General features: G+C 41.7%; 1 protein-coding gene across 1 annotated transcript in view; it reads right to left on the bottom strand.

Moving 5' to 3' along the window:
* Window positions 1-3,464: 3,464 nt before the first annotated feature.
* The window catches only part of cse1l (CSE1 chromosome segregation 1-like (yeast)), a 44,652-nt gene continuing 31,148 nt past the window's right edge, over window positions 3,465-16,968 (bottom strand). The window contains exons 17-25 of the mRNA XM_070896116.1: window positions 16,036-16,133; window positions 15,284-15,434; window positions 14,322-14,530; window positions 11,991-12,088; window positions 11,814-11,899; window positions 11,458-11,539; window positions 8,743-8,889; window positions 6,455-6,686; window positions 3,465-3,876 (exon numbers count right to left, since the gene is read on the bottom strand). Of these exons, the coding sequence (XP_070752217.1) occupies window positions 3,787-3,876; window positions 6,455-6,686; window positions 8,743-8,889; window positions 11,458-11,539; window positions 11,814-11,899; window positions 11,991-12,088; window positions 14,322-14,530; window positions 15,284-15,434; window positions 16,036-16,133 (1,193 nt within the window). The 3' untranslated portion in view covers window positions 3,465-3,786. The remainder of the gene's footprint in view (window positions 3,877-6,454; window positions 6,687-8,742; window positions 8,890-11,457; window positions 11,540-11,813; window positions 11,900-11,990; window positions 12,089-14,321; window positions 14,531-15,283; window positions 15,435-16,035; window positions 16,134-16,968) is intronic.

The following is a 16,968-nucleotide window of genomic DNA, read 5'->3' as shown; positions in this document are numbered from 1 at the left end:
TTTACAATATACATTAATGATTTAAATGAAGGAATTGAGTGTAATATCTCCAAGTTTGCAGATGATACTAAATTGGGTGGCGGTGTGAGCTGTGAGGAGGATGCTAAGAGGCTGCAGGGTGACTTGGACAGGTTAGGTGAGTGGGCAAATGCATGGCAGATGCAGTATAATGTGGATAAATGTGAGGTTATCCACTTTGGGGGCAAAAACGCAAAGGCACAATATTATCTGAATGGCAGATTAGTAAAAGGGGAGGTGCAACGAGATCTGGGTGTCATGGTACATCAGTCATTGAAAGCTGGCATGCAGGTACAGCAGGCAGTGAAGGCAAATGGTATTGTTGGCCTTCATAGCTAGGGGATTTGAGTATAGGAGCACAGAGGTCTTACTGCAGGTGTACAGAGCCTTGGTGAGGCCTCAGCTGGAATAGTGTGTTCAGTTTTGGTCTCCTAATATGAGGAAGGACGTTCTTGCTATTGAGGGAGTGCAGCGAAGGTTCACCAGACTGATTCCTGAGATGACTGGACTGACATATGAGGAGAGATTGGATCGATTGGGCCTTTATTCACTGGAGTTTAGAAGGATGAGAGGGGATCTCATAGCAACATATAAAATTCTGACAGGACTGGACAGGTTAGATGCAGGAAGAATGTTCTTGATATTGGGTAGTCCAGAACCAGGGGACACAGTCTAAAGATAAGGGGTAAGCCATTTAGGACTGAGGTGAGGAGAAACTTCTTCACTCAGAGAGTTGTTAACCTGTGGAATTCCCTACCGCAGAGTTGTTGATGCCAGTTCGTTGGATATATTCAAGAGGGAGTTAGATGTGACCTTTACGGCTAAAGGGATCAAGGGCTATGGAGAGAAAGCAGGAAAGGGGTACGGAGGTGAATGATCAGCCATGATCTTATTGAATGGTGGTGCACGCTCGAAGGGCCGAATGGCCTACTCCTGCACCTATTTTCTGTGTTTCAGAATAAGGGGTCACCCAATTAAAACAGAAATGAGGAGGAATTTCTTCTCAGAGGGTTGCAAAATTTTGGAGTTCTCTACCCCAGAGAGCTGTGGAGGCATTGGTCTTTGAATATATTTAAGGTGGAGATACAGATTTTTGAATGACAAGAGAGTCAAGGGTTATGGGGAGCGGGCGGGGAAGTAGAGTTGAGGTCGGGATCAGATCAGCCATGATCTTATTGAATGGCAGAGCAGGCCTGAGGGGACAAATGGCCTACTCCTGCTCCTATTTCTTATGTAGACTGGCAGGTTGAATCCAAATTTGGCTTGCAGGCAGGAAGCAAAGGGTAATGGTCGATGGGTGCTTTTGTGATTAGAAGGCAGTATCCAGTGGTGTTCTGCAGGTCTCAGTACTGGGTCCCTTGCTTTTTGTGGTATATATATATCAATGACTTGGATTTAAATGTTAGGGGTATGATTAAGAAGTTTGCAGATGACACTAAAATAGGCTGTGTGGTTGATAATGAAGAAAGCTGCGGACTGCAGGAAGATATCAATGCACTGGTCAGGTGGGCAGAACAGTGACAAACAGAATTCAATCCGGAGAAGTGTGAGGTAATGCATTTGGGGAGGTCTAACAGGGCAAGGGAATACACTTCAAATGGTACGACACTGAAAAGTGTAGAGGAACTAAGGGACCTTGGAGTGCAGGTCCACCGATCCCTGAAGGTAGCAGGCCAGGTAGATAAGGTCATCAAGGCGGCATTTGGAATACTTGCCTTTATTAGTCGAGGCATGGAATACAAGAGCAAGATTACGCTTGAACTGTATAAACCACTAGTTAGGCCGCAGTTGGAGTACTGTGTGCAGTTCTGCTCACCACATTACAGGAAAGATGTGATTGCACTGGAAAGGGTGCAGAGAAGATTTACAAGAATGTTGCCTGGATGAGAATTTTGGCTATGAGGAAAGATTGGAGATGCTGGATCTGTGTTCTTCGGAACAGAGGCGGCTAAGGGGAGACCTGACTGAAGTGTATAAAATTATGAGGAGCCTGGATAAAGTGGATAGGAAGGACTTGCTTCCCTTGGCAGAGGGGTCAACATCAGGGGGCATAGTTTTGAAGTAATTGGAGGGGGGGGGGGGGGGGGGTGGTAGGTAGGTTTAGAGGAGATGCGAGGGGAAATTTCTTCACCCAGAGGGTGGTGGGGGGGTCTGGAACTCAAAGCCTGAAAGGGTGGTAGAGACAGGAAACCTCACATTTAAAAGATACTTAGATGTGCACTTAAATTGCTGTAACCTACAGGGTTATGGACGAAGAGCTGGAAAGTGGAATTAGGCTGGATAGCAGTTGATCAGCCGGTGCTGACACGGACACGATGGGCCGAAATGGCCTCCTTCCGTGCTGTAAATTTCTGTGATTCTATGAAGGAGAACTATTCCAATACTAATCAACAATGTTCCCTCTAATTTTTTTTTTTGCATGGCTGCAGCTTGTGAATAACCTGCACAGAACCTCCCGATTGATGTGAGCTAGCGCACCTTAGCTGGAACAATGCTGACCAGCACGATTCCCCATTTAAGAAGCTCCATGAAGAGGCTTTATCATATCATAGGAATTGCTGGACAAAAAGACCAGGGTCCATTTAGTTTTCCTTCTACTACCTTGGTAGTTGCAGGATACAATAATGGAGTTGTTGACTAATCATAGCAATCAAACTCTATCAGAGTCTACAACAGTCCCAGACATGATGTGAGGAAAACCCCAGTGGTTGAGAGCTTTGGGAACCATAGGCCAAAGTCTACCTGTTGCTACCAAGAATACTACACTCAACATACCATGTCTCAAATTACTCATATACTGTATCCCAAATGTCATTTTTATAAAGAAAACTATCTAATTGGCATTTGAATTAATGAATAATGGGAGCCTGTCCCATAGATTGATCACTCACTCATTGAAATTTTGTTTCCAGATTCTTTTTGAATTTACTTCTCTTTGGAGTACATGCCGTGTCGTCTGGTTCTATGGTCTGGACAAAGTGAAATACCATGTCTAGGTCTACACAATCTCGTCCCTGTAGAATCCTAACAACAGCGATCATATCACCTATCAACCATCTCTTTTCTAATGAGAACATGCCCAATTTACACAATCACTCCATCCCTAATGTAAATGTATTTGAAGATCTTTAACATTGAGTGATACATCAGTACTTCAAAATAGTACACCACAGAATGGTAGGGTGTAGGTTTAGAAGTCCATGATACTGGTCAGGCCACTAAGAGGTGGCAGAATGTTTTCTGACTCTCCATTTGGGGAAGCTCTCTGCCACCAGCGTGGGCCTGTAACAGGAAGTCACTGTATGAGGCATTATGGACACAAATCTGCATCTGACCATTCTGTGACATCTTGTGTTGTCTGTACATCAGTCACCTACTTGTTCCTCACAACTGGGGAATGTGTTGTGTAAGAAATGTGAAAGGGGAAAAATGAAGGAAACAAACCATGTTTTTAATATTTTCTGTTTTTATTTTACACCAGAGTAACTGTACACGGCAATGCATCTGTAGGTGCTTTATTCTTTTCCATTTTTGCAGTTAGATTATTAAGAAGACATAAATAAAGACAAAGGTTGATAGAAAGAGATCAGAAGCATTAAGCCTACACGGGACCAAAATGCATTTGGACAGAAGTCATCATAATCATCGCTAGCCAGTACTATTCCCCAGGTTTATTCCTACTGTAAATGCAATCAAATGACGTTCACTGTGCACGCACCCATGGCAAAAAGCCTTTAAAAAGAGTGTCTTTAGTCAACCATAACAGGTTCACACCAGTTGCACATTGGCAGCCTGAAGGTAGCTTTGCAGATACTGTAAAGCCTCTGCATTCAAACTTGTGCTGATCATCGATGGTACCTATGGGAGAAAAGTATTACACCATAAATTATCTTATTATGGTAGATTAAATCAATGAATGCAAAAATAGTTCAAGTTAATGCACCATGATAAGCTCATATGGTTTATTGCACTTCGGATCCAATTCTCATCTTTCTCTTAGCTCAAATACATAGTTCTCTTCTCAGGAACCAATTCAATTAACTTCTGGATATTTCAACAAAGACTGTATTTTCTACAGAACACAGCAATGAAGTACAAAATCATTCCTTAAATTGATCTTAATGAAACAGTATGACAATTATACCACCTGATCAGTACCTCAGCTGAGAACAGTTAACTAGCATAGACTGGGAATTCAACCCGAAACCTTCCTGGTCTTTAACCCTCCATTCACTGGTAAATTTATTGAGCCAATGGTGGACTGACCATTGGTACCTGGACATAATGCTCAAATTTTTTGGTCTCCTCTACTTTGGCCCTCATTTCTTTAAACGCTAAACATTGCTCCTTTTGAGTTCAGTCATCAAAACTAGAACTGCACTTATGGTATCTTGTGCGTAACAGCATTAAGTCAAGTTTCATTTCTAGGAGTCAATTAATTTCAACAAGCTTTTGTGCATTTGGTGAATCAGTAAACGTGCATTAGTCTATGACAGCATGTTACAACAAATTGCATTTGAGACGGACTGTCTGTCTTATGCATGGCATGAGACCGAGGAATGCAAGTCAGATCTTGGCTGCAGGGACCAAGTCACGTCATTCCAATTCCTGCAATGGACTGATTAGAATCGAAATATACAATTTCTCCACAGCTCCCACCCATAGGGCCCAAGTTTCCACATGATTCGCGCCTGATTTTTAGGAGCAACTGGTGGGGAACGGACTATTTTAGAAATCGCAATTCTCCACATTTTTTTTTCTGCAGTTCTAGTCAGGTAGAACAGTTCTATTTTGGAACAGAATTTTTTCTTCAAAAGGGGGCGTGTCCGGCCACTGACGCCTGATTTGAAAGTTTCCACAGTGAAAATGTACTCCAAACTAAAGTAGAATGGAGCCAGTGAAGATTTTTGTAGAACTGAAAAAACCTGTTCTACACATTAAAAAATCAGGCGCAGGTTACAAATTAGGCGTCCAGAACGAGGTGGAGGGGAGGGAACTCATTAAATTCGACAATAAATCCTTATTTATACTTCTACAAATAAATCCAACCTGAATAAACATTTATAAGCCAAGAAAAGATTAAATAAACCATCTTCCTACCTGTGTGAAAGTGCTTCAGCCAGGGAGAATTCTGCAGCCGTTCGTGCCGCTGAGCGAGAGCGAGAGAGAGAGGGGGGGGCGGGTTGGGTCGGGTCAGTCGGGTCGGGGGGGGGGAGCGGGTCTCGGGGCGGGAAGCGGGTATCGGGTCGGGGAGATGGTGTCGGGTCTCGGGGGAGAGCGGGTGTCGGGGGGGGGGGGGGATGGGGAGCGGGGTTCTGGTCAGCGGGGGGGGGGGGGAAGAGGAGCAGGTGTCTGGTCGGCGGGGGGGAGCGGGGAGCGGGTGTCGGGTCGGGTCGGGGAGCAGGAGCTGGCCGTGGGAGGAGCCTCATTCACGCAGCCCCAGTGAGGCCATTGGGCCAGGGCTAGGGGCTGCGTGCTTCGGGCCCCTCCCACACAGTTCGGCGCCTGGAGCTACTGCACTTGCGTGCCGACTGTAGCACGCATGTGCAGAGGTCCCGGCACTGTTTTCAGCGCCAGGACCTGGCTCCGCCCCCCCACAGCTCGTGCTGACTGCGCCGAGTGCCAGAGGACCAGTAAGTCGGTGGAGAATACCGAGGATTTTTTTAGGCGCCGTTTTAGGCGCAAAAAACGGGCGCCCAGCTCGGAGGGGCACCCGTTTTTTTTCTTGTGGAAACTTGGGCCTAATATGAAAGAGCCATATATCCATTCAAAAGTAGTGCATATCTTCCTAATTTTTAAAAATTCAATGGTCAAAATTGTGAACCTACAAGGACAACTATTTTATAAATATAACTTTCTTCCATAAATACTACATTGGGCACTTTACAGCCTTCTGGACTCAACATTGAGTTCTAGGTTTCAGATATAACCTCTGCCCTGTTTTCCAGACGGCAGCTGTTGCTGATAATTCTGATATTCCCATTTACACCTCCTCTGGACACATCTTTTGCTTCTTTACTTGTCCCATTACCATCTCCTTCTGCCTTGCACCATCGTCCCTTTTGTCATTTAATCTTTCCTGCCTTCCACTCTGTCACAGATCTCCCCTTTTGTTCTTTCCTCCCCTCTTTCCCTACCTCTGTGCCAGCTTAAAACCTGTTACATCTCTCACATCAACAGTGAGGTCCATGAGGCATCCGATATCTATGGAACCATAAGGAACAGCACTTCCAGAAGGGGAGGGTGGAAAATTGAGAAACAGAATAAAGCATTTATGCAAAACAATAAGTGAATTGGGTGTCTAAATGTCTCTGGCCTTGCTGCTACAGAATGGCAACAAAAGCATCTTCCATATTCTTTTATAATTTGGAAACGTTTCATCTGTTCTAAATTGGTTTTACCCAATTTCTTCTCAATGCACAATTCTAATACCTACCCTGCCTGGACATGCTGTGGAGAGCTTGTGAAGACATTGGGCCAGATGAACCCTTGGATTGCTCACTGTTGCACCGATGGGATCGTGTTCTTTCTTTCCTGCAAATGCCAGTTGGGAGAAAGCTGTCTGATAGCCTGGTGCATCTTCAATATCAATGAAATGTTCATCATCAGGAATGCTGTCATCTTCAGGCAATTCGAATAAACCAATAAGAGCCTGGAGTAGAGGAGTCCTGTTTAAAAGGAATGGGGAGAATCAACTCTTAAATAACTACTAATACCTATCAATATTAAACGACCATGAACTATATAATTTAAATATATGAAAAGGAAAAATAAGAGCATATGAAGGGGGAAAGGAAATGGGATTATAGTAGATTGCTTCATTCTGCATCCCTCTACCTCCAAGTGTCAGGAAATTACAGCCACAAGTCCTTGTTTTACCATTTAATAGCATACAGTATTGGGGGAAGTAACAGATTTACAAAGATTGACAGGTCTACCAATATCTCAGCCACCTGAGATTAGTCTACAGGACTGAGTTTGCTGGAGTTCTTCGAGGATGTAATGAGCAGGATGGATAAGGGGGAATCAGTGGATGTGGTGTATTTGGATTTCCAGAAGGCATTCGATAAGGTGCCACATAAAAGGTTACTGCACAAGATAAAGGTTCACGGGGTTGGGGGTAATATATTAGCATGGATTGAGGATTGGCTAACTAACAGAAAACAGTGTGTCGGGATAAACGGGTCATTTTTCTATTGGCAAACAGTAACTAGTGGGGTGCCACAGGGATCGGTGCTGGGGCCTCAACTACTTACAATCTATATTAATGACTTGGATGAAGGGACCGAGTGTAATGTAACCAAATTTGCTGATGGGAAAGCAAATTAAATTGTGAGGGCACAAAATATCTGCCAAGCGATACAGACAAGCGAAGTGTGTGGGCAAAGATTTGGCAGATGGAATATAATGTAGGAAAATGCGAGGTTATCCACTTTGGCAGAAAACATAGAAAAGCAGATTATAATTTAAATGGAGAACAATTGCAAAGTACTTCAGTACAGAGGGACCTGGGGGTCCTTGTGCATGAAACACAAAAAGTTAGTATGCAGGTACAGCAAGTAATCAGGAAGGCAAATGGAATGTTGGCCTTTATTGCAAGGGGGATAGAGTATAAAAGCATAGAAATCCTGCTACAACTGTACAGGGTATTGATTAGGCAACACCTAGAGTACTGCGTACAGTTTTGGTCTCCGTATTTAAGGAAGGATATACTTGCATTGGAGACTGTTCAGAGAGGTTCACTAGGTTGATTCTGAAGATGAGAGGATTGACTTATGAAGATAGGTTGAGCCTATACCCATTGGAGTTTAGAAGAATGAGAGGTAATCTTATTGAAACATAAAAGATTCTGAGGGGGCTTAACAGGGTAGATGCAGAGAGTATATTTCCACTCATAGGGGAAACTAAAACTAGGGGGCATAGTCTCAGAATAAGGGGCCTCCCAATTTAAAACTGAGATGAGGAGAAATGTCTTCTCTCAGTTTGTAAATCTGTGGAGTTCTCTGCCCCAGAGAGCTGTGGAGGCTGGGTCATTGAATATATTTAAGGCAGAGATAGACAGATTGTTGAGTGATAAGGGAATAAAGGGTTATGGGGAGCGGGCAGGGAAGTGGAACTGGGTCCTTGATCAGATCAGCCATGATCTTATTAAATGGCGGAGCAGCCTCGAGGGGTCAAATGACCTACTTCTATTTCTTGTGTTCTTGTGAGTTTATAGGATTAGTCAGGAGATTCATTAATGCAATACATAAACTATGGATAACAAATACTAGTTCTAACACTGAAATCAGTCTACAATGAAAGATTTTTCAGCTTTGAATATTTCCAGTTACATTTTTCTTTGTCTGACACCAAGGCACAAAGAATCTGCATCAAAAAAGTTGATAACATTTCAACTTAACGAATTGAAACTTCTCATTCGAAAACTGGTGAAGAACTTCTTGAATTATCATTTGTCTTATCCCATTAACCACTTCCCAGTAACAAACACACGGACCACTTGCTCCGTTGCTTCCTCACATAGGTGACCTTGCTGAAACAGTAGTGCTCCTAAGTCCGTCTCAGCTGTGCAGAAGCCTGGGTAGTCTATCTTCCTCTGCTGCCCCCAAAAAGTAATTTTCGTCCTAATACTAAATTAAAATGGAAATCTGGTACGTTTGGGAGGCTGGTTGGCCATTTAACTGATTCTGAAGCAAACTTAAGACTCTCATCCCAGCAACTTACCACAGCTTAGTATAGTCGGTGTCCATCATAGAAGGGCATTCCGTTAGGATCTTTGTAATTCCCACTGCACAAATCTTTTTTTCAATCTGTCCAGACACCTTCTGTACCTCTGGAACAACAATTTTTTCCAATACCATGCCAAACATTCTGCAACAAAACAATAGCATATCATCTTGGAAAACAGACTCTCAAAGTAGATGGTAAAGGTTAACTCAGAAAGAGAATTTACTTAGCAAGATATTAACTTTTAAAAGTTGTATGTAAAAATTTTACATGGCTAAACATTTAACAGTCATACAAATGCAAAAATCATAGTAATAGATCTAGAGTTTCCATGTGTTTAGCTAGTCACTAAATTTAAATAGCTCAATTGTTGATAAGCTACCTTCATGGGAAGATTTTTTTTATTCAGTAGAAAAGAAACTGTTGGAAGTGTAATTTTGAATGAGAAGTCATTTTTTGCATTCATAACCATCTCCTAAAAGACATTCCTAGACCCATTTACAACAGCTTGAAAACCAGGGTTCACATCTGATAACTATAAAGGAGGTAAATTGGTTCTATTTCTCTTGCTCATCGTCCCAGATCAGAAACCTCTTCCAGAAAGTGTGCAGGATTGATGCCACCTAATTAACAAGTCAAAAATGTTGACATCCGTAGCAAAAGTAGCTCAACGTGTCAAACTTCAATCTGAGCAGCCATGTAGTCACATGAAAATTTTTTCAGAATGAATCATGAGAGCCAGCTTGAACTCAATACAGAGATACCTTGTCTTCAGCCTTTAAACTACACCTGCGAATTACCAAATGTTTTAGCAGCTACGGTTGTGCACGTGGAGAAAACAGAGGTCTGTGCATACATACTCCGGCAGCTGTGTATTTCAGGGTTTTGGGATTTTTTTCCAAGAAGTCATTTGATATATTTGGAATGTCAGGACCAATTCTATTCCTAAGGCATGCAAGTCGAATTACTGGGGCTACAACTTTTACACTGTATCTCTGGCTTATTGCTCCCTTAAAGCTTGGAATTAGCCATTATGTACAATTCTGGACATACCACTTTCAAAAGATCATAGAAACAGACAATTCTCTAACATTCTACATTTGGAATTGAATACGATATACAGGTACTTTGCCTGTGTACTAGCAACTCCTGGAATCATCCTTGCTCTCCTCCTTTGAACTCACTACACTGCATCAATGTCCCTTTGAAAGTGGGATATCCAGAGTCCAAATGTTGTAGCTTCCCCAGCCACACTGGACCGGGGGAGGAGGGGGGGGGTGGGTGGGTGGAGAATCCACATTCATTACGTATCTTTTTCAAGCTGTTGACACAAGCAGATCTTGGTTATATTGATATAGGATTTATCCACCAATGAAGCAACAGTGCTAAATGCTGTCCTTTCTAAATCTTCAGACTCTCAAAATTCAATCTTTACTAATGAGTGACTAACCGTAGAAAGTGATAAGACTGGGTCGGTATACTTAAGTCCATGAACCACAGTCAACTCCCCTGTATATGTTCAAAAGCAAAATACTGCGGATGCTGGAATCTGAAATAAAAACAGAAAATGCTGGACATCTCAGCAGGTCAAGCAGCATCTGTGATGAGAAACAGAATTAACATTTCAAGTCTGAGGGTCACAAACCTGAAACGTTAACTCTGTTTCACTCCACAGATGCTGCCTGACCTAAGATTTCCAGCATTTTCTGTTTTTATACCCCTGTTATGTTGTTATGTGTTGTGGGCAGCAACTTACAGCATTTCAACTGGTTTTGTATGAGAGAGAGGATGTCTTTGAAAAACTGACATGCATGAATATGCAGAACAAAAACAAGTACAATATTGACAAGTCTCAAGTGAGGAGCTGAAACTAATTTATGCACGAGGACAGATACAAATCCTTGCGCAGTATTGGTGTCTGCTGGTAAGCAGGGAGTTGAGCAGGTGCTAAATTTCATAAATTTGTTTCCCATGGAGTAGTGGATATGTAGAAAAGACATGTCAGTGTTAGATTAACTCCTTAAAACAGAAACTGGAAATAGCTTGATGCAGAAATTAGGGAACAAATACGAATGTCCAAAATTGAGTAAAAAGGAAATTCTGGCAGAGAACTGGGTGGCATTGGGAGTGAGCATGAGAAAAACACCAGCACAGATTTGATAGGCTGAGTGGTTTGTTTCTGTGCTTTAACATTCGATGATTAAAACTGAATACAATACACAGGGTACAGATCCAAAACCAGTTGAATCTTCCTTCTCGGAGGCGTTGGTCAATAATCTTTGTGAAAACATCTCTGGAGATTAAATAAATTGGATGAAGTACAAAAAGTGGGAACCAACTATAGGTCATCTATGGTAGATAAAAAGTTGATGGACTGAATGGTTTTATCATTTCCCTTTTTTTCCTACTGGACACTGATTCAGGTTAGTTTCTTTTGACTAAGAAGTTGGGACAATTTATTTTTTTATACAAGTAGAAAGTGAAAGGTTACCGACCATGGCAGTTTAAAATGTAAAAAGAGGACTTTATAATGTGGCAGTTGTGAAGCGAGGTAGGACACACCAGAGAGTGTGTGAAAGAGAGCCTCAATGTGTGTCAATAATCAGTACACAGTAGCTGTTTCACACACTTTTGGCACCAGCATGAAAGCTGCAACATAAAAGCTATTTAAAGTTACTTTTACTTTTCACATTTAAGCAGCACTGTACTTACTTCGGCTGTATACTGTCGAAAATTTCTTGCAATGCTATTGCTCCATATTTCACAGCATAAAGGTTAACAAACACCAAGAAACCTAAGTTGCAAAACAAAACAAATTTCAGGAATTCAGTAAATTGAGAATATCCTTCCCCTAATAAATGTGCGTTGCCTTGGAGCACCAATATACAGTGTCAGTAGTGGATTCGATTCAATCTGTTTCCCATATGGGAATTTCCAGGCCTCAACCATGGAATCACTGAGTGGGAGGTAAAAAGCAGAGGCTTGTCACTTTGCCAAAGGGAGGAAAAATTAAAACTATTTTGTAAAATTCTAGTCAAGGACTTACTTAAAAAGGAAAAACAACTTACTTTTAACAAATTTTGTTGTTTTTGAATTTTGAAGTCGTTGGAAAAGCAAAATGAAGATCTGCTTCCGGTACTGGTGCATGACCTCACTGACAGATGAAAAGTACAAGAATAATCCATTAATATAGTTTATTCAGTTGTTAATACCCAAAAAGCTGTAGAAACTAGCTCTATACTTACGGAGGCATGTGTTCAATTATACTGTTAAGCAGGTAGAAGCCTTGATGGTCATTTGCTTTGGATGCAATTAGCTTTTGGAAGACTCCGAGCAATCCTGGCTATGATTTGAAAAAAAAAACACAAAACAAGTCAGGAAAAATCCAGTGTACAGTTTCATGAGTTATGTAAGCACCTGCTCAACTCCCTACTTACCAACACACACCAATACTGGGCAAGGATCCCTAACTGTCCTAGTGCAGCAATTCATTTCAGCTCTTCACCCTGCTTATGATCAATCAGCACTTGCCCCTCCTCTGACTGTGAGCCTGTCTTGCAACACCTCTTGCACTCTATCTTTTTATCTTTCTCAGGTGTGACCACACATTTATTAAATGCTTGCATTTCTTTATATCTTTTAAAATGGCTAACTGCCCCATATGTTTTGAGATTTTATCTTGAGTGTTATAATGAGCTTGTATTTGAATATATGAATCCTGCGACATGGGTTAGACATCAGTTACTGAAACAGATGCACCGGTCTTTCTTTAGGGTTTGTCTCTTTTACTGACAATAAATGAACTGAAATGCCTTTAGCAGTGCTCTACATAAGTTTTAACTTGGTTTATGAAATGCAACTCTGCTATCCCAAGAGACCAGCTTAAAATAGTTAAAGCAGTTGAATGTTATAAAGTAGTCCAACTGAAACTCCTGCATTCAGGAAACAGATTTCTTACTCCATCTGAAATCCCATTCTGCTCAATTATGATACATTCTTTTATAGCCAACCAATATGAGCCTCGCTTAAGAATCATCACTCAACTTCTTCCCACACTCCCAGACATAACTCCCCGGTAAAGAAACTGACTCCCAGCTCTGCCGAAGCCCATTCCATCTGAAGTCTAGATTGTGCAGACTCTTCAGAACATTGCCTTTTCATTGAGGTGTCAAAGCTCTGGCATGAAAGAATCTATAATATATATATATATATAGCAGATGGTTAATGCAAAACTAAAATGCTATACTTAAATTTGATAATTATATAGATTACGATAGCAATCTTCAATTTCTGTCAATATTTCCTACCTGTTCTTTGTAACAGTCCAATGCTTTGCTTTTTTTTTTAAATTAAAAAAAAAAAAGAGCCTCAACAGTTATACCATGGAAAAACTGAACCTGGCAAAATTGGCAAGGTGCAAGTAAAAAGGTAATGTTAAAGGATAATATCAGAACAAAGCTATAGGGACCCCATCACTTGTACTAAATTAACAAAATAAATTTTGGTCACAAATATTTGGTGCTGATAGAGAAGTAGTAAGTGCCCTATTTAGATTAACAATTGGACAATTAAACCCCATTTGTGTATTCCATGATTAATCAAATATAATTTTCAGTTTGGCAGGCTGTCACTAGTGGAGTACCACAAGGATCAGTGCTTGGGCCTCAGCTATTAACAATCTATATTAATGACTTAAATGAGAGGAGTGTAATGTCTCCTAGTTTTCATGATACAACGCTAAGTTGTTGACTGAAGTCATATCCAAATGGAAAAATAAGTCAAACTTTGATCACAACAACCATTTTTCTAGAAAATGCAAAAGGAATTAAAATCCTTGACTTTACTGTGGCAAGAAAGTATTGGCAAACATTGAGAGTCCTTGAAAATAAAAGATGACTACAGCTGAATTTATAAATTATCCCATAAAGGCCTCAATCTACAGCTACTGATTTATATAAACAACATACAAACAAGATATTTTTGGACATGGCACCAGTGTGTAATAATGGTACAAGACAACAAAGGTGGTATGGATATTCTGCACTTTCGCAACAGACCGTACTAACTACTAAACATCAAATTGAAAAGGAAAAAGTACATGTATTCAACAATAAAAGCATTTTCATCTCGAGATGAAACAGCTTTTGCACAGGGGATAAAAATTAAAAAGCAAGGTCGACATCACAATACAGCATATTATGGTTGCAGTCGTATCCAGACCCAGACTTCTTAGAACTGGTTATCAACACAACAGTACGGGGGTAACTTTTAACTCTGGCGGGGGGAGTAAAACTGGCATTACTGGATTGGCTGTGCATTACACCGTTCGTCCAATTCTTCTTTCCATTGCAGTTTTACGCCCCTGCCAAAGTTGAAAGTAAGCCTCTATATCGATCACTGACTATAGCTATTGTTCTGGATTCTTAAAACTTTTAACGTTGTGTACTTTGCACACACATACTTTTGAATGTGGCCTTTTCTGATTTTTCTCAGTACTAAAATTGTTCTAAACCAGATAAAAGTTGATCAATTAATGCTTACTTTGAAAAATGTTATATTAAGTTAAAATAACGTACTATTTTATCAGCTGCAGTTGTAGAAATGGAATTTGCTCCTTTCTCTAGGAAAGCCTGAAGTAGTCTGACAAGAGGTGGGATGTTCCCTACACGTTCCCAGAGCAGTGGTTGCAACAAGTGAGGGAAGAGAGCCATGTAACATGGAGAGATATCAGCACTGTATATTTCCAGGAGCAGTGACATCACTTGAAACACGTAAGGAAGGAATTCTAAAAAGCAGAAAGAGAGAGGAAAAAGAGTGTTAAGGTGTACAATGATCCAAAATTTCCTGTTCATTGAAGGCATCGGGAGACTTTCTACTACCAGCCACCTGTTCCTCACCTGGAAAAATCTGGTGGGGACCTTGTACACTCAATTGCCTGCCTGAAATGGGTGTCCAATGCAGGCAGGACACTGCGTAAATGTGGAAATAAGGGTCCTGCACCTGTTGCAGCACAATGACTGAAACTTTCAAGGAGAAATGGGTGAAGTATGCATGCGCATGCCAGTCTGACTTTCTCCAACACCCACCTCTCTTTCCTCCTTCCCCCACAGGCCTTATCTGCCAACCAGCTGCTTGTGCTCAACAGACCAGTGGGCTGCAGCGGTACACCTTATTGGTGCCTGCAGCTCGCAAAAAAAAATGTTAATGTGCCTCTCCCAACTGCTGCGTTGGTGAGCACATCGCTGATATCAACCACAAAGCATCTCTAATCATTTATACAGGCTCAAGCTGCAGGTCAGGCTCCCCGAATGGCTGTGAGCTTCTGCAACGAGTGACTGGGGAACACAGACCAGGAAGCTCCTAGGTTTGATCTCCAGCCTGTGCTTAGTTAACTGGTCTCAGCTGGAGCTATAATTGGTCTCAGATTCACACCACTCCTGCTTAGCTATGCATCTTAATACAGTGTTTAGTCAAAAGCACTGTAACCCAGAAGTAAATGCACTGTGTAGCTAGCAAAACTATTTAAAACAATACTCACCTTGCACATCATTCTGCAAAATTTCCGTGAACACGGGGAAGAGAGCCTCTTCAAAACTTCTCACAGTGACAGGGTTTGCCTTGCATGTTATACGCACAGATAGGCAAAGGGACTCAAACAGGTAATGGTTGAAGTGCGGCTTGCTTGGATTCTAGGATAAGATCAAATTCTAGTCAACTATTGACTGCTAATGTTGACAAACTGACATGTAAAGAAAGAAGTTGTATTTATACAAGCCCAACAAACGAGCAAATGACCAGATAATCTGTTTTTGATGGTGTTTGTAGAGTGGGAAATACTGGCTAGAAGCCTGCTCTCCTTTAAATAGTGCCATGGGATCTTTAATGTACACTTGAGCAATCAGAAACGGCCTCAGTTTACCATCTCAACCAAAAGATGGCACCTTTAACAATGCAGCACACACCCTCAGTACTACAGCAAAGTATCAGCCTAGTCTGCGAAGTGCAAGTCCATAATGGGCCTTGAATTGAAAACACTGATTCAGAGGAGAGTGCTACCAACTGAGCCCAACAGTAGCAATGATTCAGTACCTTCATCAGTAAACTTGTTCTTTGAAGCATTGCATCCATTCAAGAAAAAATAAAAATGACATTACTGTATTGATAGATTGCTTTTCAGATCTTTTCTTCAGACATCATTTCTGAAGTGTTTAGGTGAAAGGATTTTGAACACTCAAATTCATTTTAATAAGTAAACAAACTATACATGAAACTAGTAACTGGATACTTTACCTTGCTAACTAGCAATAGCTTCTGTGTTAGCTGGGTAATCAGTGTGGGAACATAAGGAACAATTGCTTCCTGGAGAAGGGAGAAACTTCTCATGATGGCTGTCAACAGAAATAGAACATAATTAGTAGACATTCTATCCACAGGGTGTGAACCCTTTTCCTTGGGCATGTGGGTAAGCAGGCATCCTGACCCAATGGGCTCAAGTTTCGGCCTGAGTTGTTCCTTTTTTTTTGGAGCAACTTAGAATTGCAATTTTCGGCATTTAGTTGGCTCCAGTTCTAGTGAGTTAGAATAGTTTCATTTTAGAACAGATTTTTTTTTCCAAAAGGGGGCGTGTCCAGCCACTTACACCTATTTTGCAAGTTTAGGCAGTGAAAACTTACTCCAAACTAACTTAGAATGGAGTAAATGTAGATTTTAGTACGCTCAGAAAAACCTTGCCTTCACATAAATCAAGCGTAGAGAACGAGAGATGGGGTTGGGGGGGTGGGGGGAAGGGAAGGTTACAAGCATTAAACACTTCACTTTTACAAATAAAGAGCCATCATCAATAATAAATGATAAATAAATCAATAAATCAACCCAAATTTTAAAAAAAACAAAAGTTAAAAAAAAATTCAAAAATCAATGAATAAAAAAAATTCCGTTTCTACTCACCTGCTGCAGCACCGCGAGCCCTCCCCAACTCCCCCAGCCCCCAGGGGATGCCAGTCAGGCGGGCCCCGCTGCCGCTTCAGGTGGGGCCCGCACGCAGAAGATGGCGGGCCGCCGCCGAGGACTTCGGGCGGGGCCCGCCCCGAGCGAGATGCCGGCCGGGCGGGCCCTACACTCAGCAGATGCCGGGCTGCCACCGAGGACTGCGGGCGGGGCCCGTCCTCAACGAGATGCCGGGCGGGCAGGCCCTGCTGACGACGAGGTTAGGGCTGTCAGGCC

The sequence above is a fragment of the Pristiophorus japonicus genome, chromosome 12, assembly GCF_044704955.1.
Source record: "Pristiophorus japonicus isolate sPriJap1 chromosome 12, sPriJap1.hap1, whole genome shotgun sequence".
NCBI classification, from domain to species: domain Eukaryota; kingdom Metazoa; phylum Chordata; class Chondrichthyes; family Pristiophoridae; genus Pristiophorus; species Pristiophorus japonicus.
This window is presented reverse-complemented; position numbering and strand designations above follow the sequence as displayed.